Here is a 4,437-nt window from a genome sequence, read left to right on the forward strand (position 1 = left end):
AAAAACCTCCATATCTACCCTACATATGTACGTTGCTGCTACACATTTGTTTGTTGTTTTGAAGATAGTGTCTGTTGTCTTTGAACTGTTAGCTATTTGTTTCTGCTGTTAAAACCGCACAAAGAGTGAAATGGGGGAATATTCTGGGAAGTTTGTTTCTTTTTTTTCCCTGTTAATAGAAATGCCTATAAATAAAGAATTTAAAAAAAAAAAATAAAATTCCATATCTATTAAAACCCCTCACTGTGTGTGACCAGTTCACCTAACAGCTGCACTCAGCTGGAGCGCCTGACATTTTCTGTTTTCTTTCTTTCCCATTGTGTTTTATATCCACGCGTGACATTGTCTGAGCCACTGAACGCATCTCTCACTGACCTATACACAACAACACAAACTCCAGCGATAGCACTGCTGAGAGCTCACTTCATTTGATGTGTGTAGATGGCCAATGAATGCCGTGTAGCTGTTAATGGCACTCACTGCAGATGAGGAAGTATGCAGCGATGCAGGTGAGAAGTGTGCAGCTCTGAGCCAAAGACGCCACCAGACCGAAGATCCCACCAAAGACCAGCAGCACCAGACTGAGAGGCAGTAGGACCACGATGACCCTGTGCAACTCTGCAGAGACACAAACAGGTCTTTATTACATGCTTAGTGTAACCTGCTGCCACACATTCATGTTTATAGACATCTGGAGCAGCTTTGTCCTTTCCATTTCAGTGAGTTTGAACTAGTGTCCACTAGGGGTGTGCAATGTTTATTGTCTATGATAATATCGTAATTGGAAACTGACATTATCATGTAACTCACTCACAATAAACAAATGTGGTAGCCTAGTAGAATGTCATTAGAATGACCCCAAAATGTAAAAAAATGGGGGCAAAAAGTCCATTGTACGCATTTTTGTCTCACATTTCTAAAGCAATTTCAAACGAATAAGCATTTTTACCAAATATCAGCATGACTGCAAATGTGATATTGATTTTATAGTTCAGCAAACAAGAAGTTTATATTGTCAATATTGCTCTATTTTGCTAACGCAAAAAGTTCTATAAATAATTAATTTGTCCCTAAAGCAATCAGCTTTTTAAATTAACCAACGATTCAATGTGCCATTCATAAAGACAGTCACTTGCTTGTTCCTGAATAAATCAGCTGTTTAATAAAATGGTCAAATGAATGATTCAGTGACTCACTCATTAAGACAGTGACTTGCCACCACCTACTGGTGGTTTTAGATTAATATTTAAAGCATATAAAAACATATTTCAATAGTAAGATATTATTCTCATAATTGCAGTGTTAATTCATCTAAATGCTGCTTCTGTGATATTTCTGCAGTACAAAGAATGGATTTTATTAATACTGATGTCATTTGATTGTTAACAGCCTACATTGTCTTATTATTCTAAAAGAATTTATTGAATAAATTTAAGAATTTGACATGAAAGATGATGCATACATCTAATAAGGTTAGAAAAATTGCCCTTATAAAGGTAAAAATGGAAAATCATAATCATATGATGCGATTTCAAATTTTCCTTTCTCTTTGGAGTGTTACAAGCTCTTGGTGCATAAAGAAGATCTGTAAAGTTGCAAAGACTAAAGTCTCAAATCCAAAGAGATATTCTTTATAAAAGTTAAGAGTCAGCCACGCCTACCTAAAACGGCTCGTTCTAACACGCCCCCACATATCTAAGTCACTATGTGGGAAGATTTGCATATGATAATGCCGCCCAAATGTTCACGCAAAGAAAGAAGGCGTGGTTTCAGGAACAGCAGTCGTGTTGATGCAGCCATGTCAGGGAGACGCTGTGTTTCAGTGCAAAAGCAAAAGCACTTTATTTGTCCTTCCGGAAGTAGATGCAATTAGGAATCATTGGACATTTCCGACGCGTGCTTGTGGTATTCGGCCAATCACAATGCACTGGTTCAGATGGCCAATCAGAGCAGACTGTGCTTGTCAAAGGAGGGGGCTTTGTTGAAAACGACGTGTTTGAGAGAGGCGGGGCATAGAGGACCTACAATAATGTACAGTATTTGAAAAATAATGTGTTTTTTGAACATTAAAGCATGTCAACATATTACACCAAATACACAAAGTAATGATCTTTAAAATAGCATCATATGAACCCTTTAAGATAGAAAAGTCTCTATCACTGCTGTGAACTAACTACCGCACGGAATATGAAGATATGAAAAGCTTTGGGAGACAGCTGTCCAAAACAGGCAAAAAATAAGCAAACGTACTGGCACACAATCACACTCAGCAAAGTAGCTTCTAATTTACGCTATCGACAAAATCCTGGAAAATATCGAGATATCATCTTTTTGTCAATATAGCACACCATATGACTACTAATCAAAGGCCATGAGCTTTGATAATTGTGCAGTCTCTCTTATAATAAAGGTGGCCAATGATGGATCAGGATGGATGTCGTGCAGAGAATACAGCTCTTAAAGAGAGCGAGAATACACTGTACATAACAAGCCTATTTCCAGTGTCATTCTCTGATTGTGGCTAATGTGTAGATAGCTTTCAGAGACTCACTCAAAAGGTGCTTCTCCTGCTCGGTGTGGTCGGAGGTGTCCGTGTAGTACGAGATGTCGTGATAACTGCCATTCTGTCCTGTGGGTCACATTGAAATACCAGTCATAAGCTGCAAACACCCATCATGCTTCACACAGTTGCCTGCAAATCAGTTTTCTTGGTTATCTCGACATATTACAGCCTACAAAGTTCACCGCATACAACACAACAGGCAGCATTTAAAGGGGTTATTTTCTTATAAGGCAAAGCAGCCTTTGTGTTTGAGGGAAGAAATCATCTTTACTGCAACTAGAATGAAATGGAAAACGTTATTTTATGCAACAGATTTAGTAACTGTGTCTAACATTAAACATTTACAGTTGTGTGAGGAACTGTTTCTCTCTTTAATTGTGTCTAGTGCCATGAAACAGCGACAGAATTGGGACGAGACATTAATGATGTACATAACATAAAAGAGACTCAGCCAGTGATGAGGACTGAATCTGTGAATATTTGTGAAATAACTGGTGCAGAATATAATCGCTCATGAAGGAAGCTCAAGTTGTTTGTGTTGTGATCTTACCTTCATGTATCCTCCAGAGTCCGGAGTGAGAGCTGCTGTACTCCAGGCTGGAGTTCTTCCCTTCATCCACATCTATAATGTACCAGTATTCAGTGCCGATGGACACGGCGAGCAGGATGAAGCTGAGCAGCCCGCACAGACCCGCAGAGATCACAACTGACCCGAAGTTCATCTTTATCAGCGAGAAAACCCCTCTTTTCAGGTCCTCTAAAGCCCAGTGTGTTCAGACACATTAAAGCACATGATTCCAGCTTTATTTCTCCAGATGTTTCCAGGCTGAAGGAAGAAGCAGCTCTCAGCAACAGCTGGATGAGGAAACCGCAGGGTTTTTCTCACATCTCTCCTGCACAGCTGTATGTGGAGAGAGAGCAGAAGCTCTGAATGCTCTCATACTCTCTCACCTCACTCTCGCTCTGATCATCAGCGACAAGGTGCTTTCTTTCCTTTCTTTGCAAATAGATTACTGTCTATATAGTGTCTTGTAAATACAGTAGATATTTTGTTAACACAGCTTGCAGCTCTTTTATGTCAAGAGAGAGCACATTTATTACTAAAATCAACTGGTGAGTTACAGAAAAATTGAAAGTGCACAGCAAAAAAAAAAAAGACTTTCCCACTCCAGTATTTTTTCTTGCTTTCCAGTAAATATTCTCAAATCAAGCTACATTTACTTGAGTTGCTAAAAAACATAAGACATTAAGCCTTTTTTTATATGAAAATTAAGTGCGTTTTTGCTGACAACAAGAAAAATATCTGCCAGTGGGGTAAGAAAAAATAAAATAGTTTCCCCTTTGAATTAAGTGGTGTGTGTGTGGCAGATTTTTTTCTTATTTTAAGCTTAAACTTAATTTTGATACATTTTTCAAAAAACATGACTTGCTCCTGAAGTAAATAAAGGTGTCTTGATTTTTAAAAAATTGTAAAAGAAAACAAGGCAAAAATACATAAGAAATATATAAATAAGAGTCTTGGTTAGTCTAACGCAGTAAACATTGCAATTTTTTTTCTTTTTTTGTGGGGGTGGGGGGTGAGAAGATTAGATAACAGTGTTAGTGGGTCATTCTTTTATAAATAAAAAGAAAAGAAGTAGATGTAATAAAAAAGAATACAACGCTAGAGTTAGAGGCTCCATTTTTTTTTATAAAAACAAGTAGTAGAATAGAAATAGAATAGAAATAGCAAGTGTTAGAGAGTCATGTTTTTTATATAAATAAAAAGAAAACAAGTAGAGAAGATATAAACAGAATAGAGAGTGTTAGTGTTAAAGGGTCAAGTGTAGATGGAACAGATGTGTTTTTAGCTGTTTCTTGAAGATGGTTAAGGA

General features: G+C 37.6%; 1 protein-coding gene across 1 annotated transcript in view; it reads right to left on the reverse strand.

Annotated features, from left to right (window-relative positions):
* LOC107740236 (transmembrane protein 235-like) overlaps positions 1 to 3,458 on the reverse strand; it is a 10,787-nt gene extending 7,329 nt beyond the window's left edge. The window contains exons 1-3 of the mRNA XM_016552630.1: positions 3,114 to 3,458; positions 2,552 to 2,629; positions 481 to 618 (exon numbers count right to left, since the gene is read on the reverse strand). Of these exons, the coding sequence (XP_016408116.1) occupies positions 481 to 618; positions 2,552 to 2,629; positions 3,114 to 3,285 (388 nt within the window). The 5' untranslated portion in view covers positions 3,286 to 3,458. The remainder of the gene's footprint in view (positions 1 to 480; positions 619 to 2,551; positions 2,630 to 3,113) is intronic.
* Positions 3,459 to 4,437: the final 979 nt, after the last annotated feature.

The sequence above is a fragment of the Sinocyclocheilus rhinocerous genome, unplaced genomic scaffold, assembly GCF_001515625.1.
Source record: "Sinocyclocheilus rhinocerous isolate Xijiao unplaced genomic scaffold, SAMN03320098_v1.1 scaffold2960, whole genome shotgun sequence".
In the NCBI taxonomy this organism is placed as follows: Eukaryota; Metazoa; Chordata; class Actinopteri; order Cypriniformes; family Cyprinidae; genus Sinocyclocheilus; species Sinocyclocheilus rhinocerous.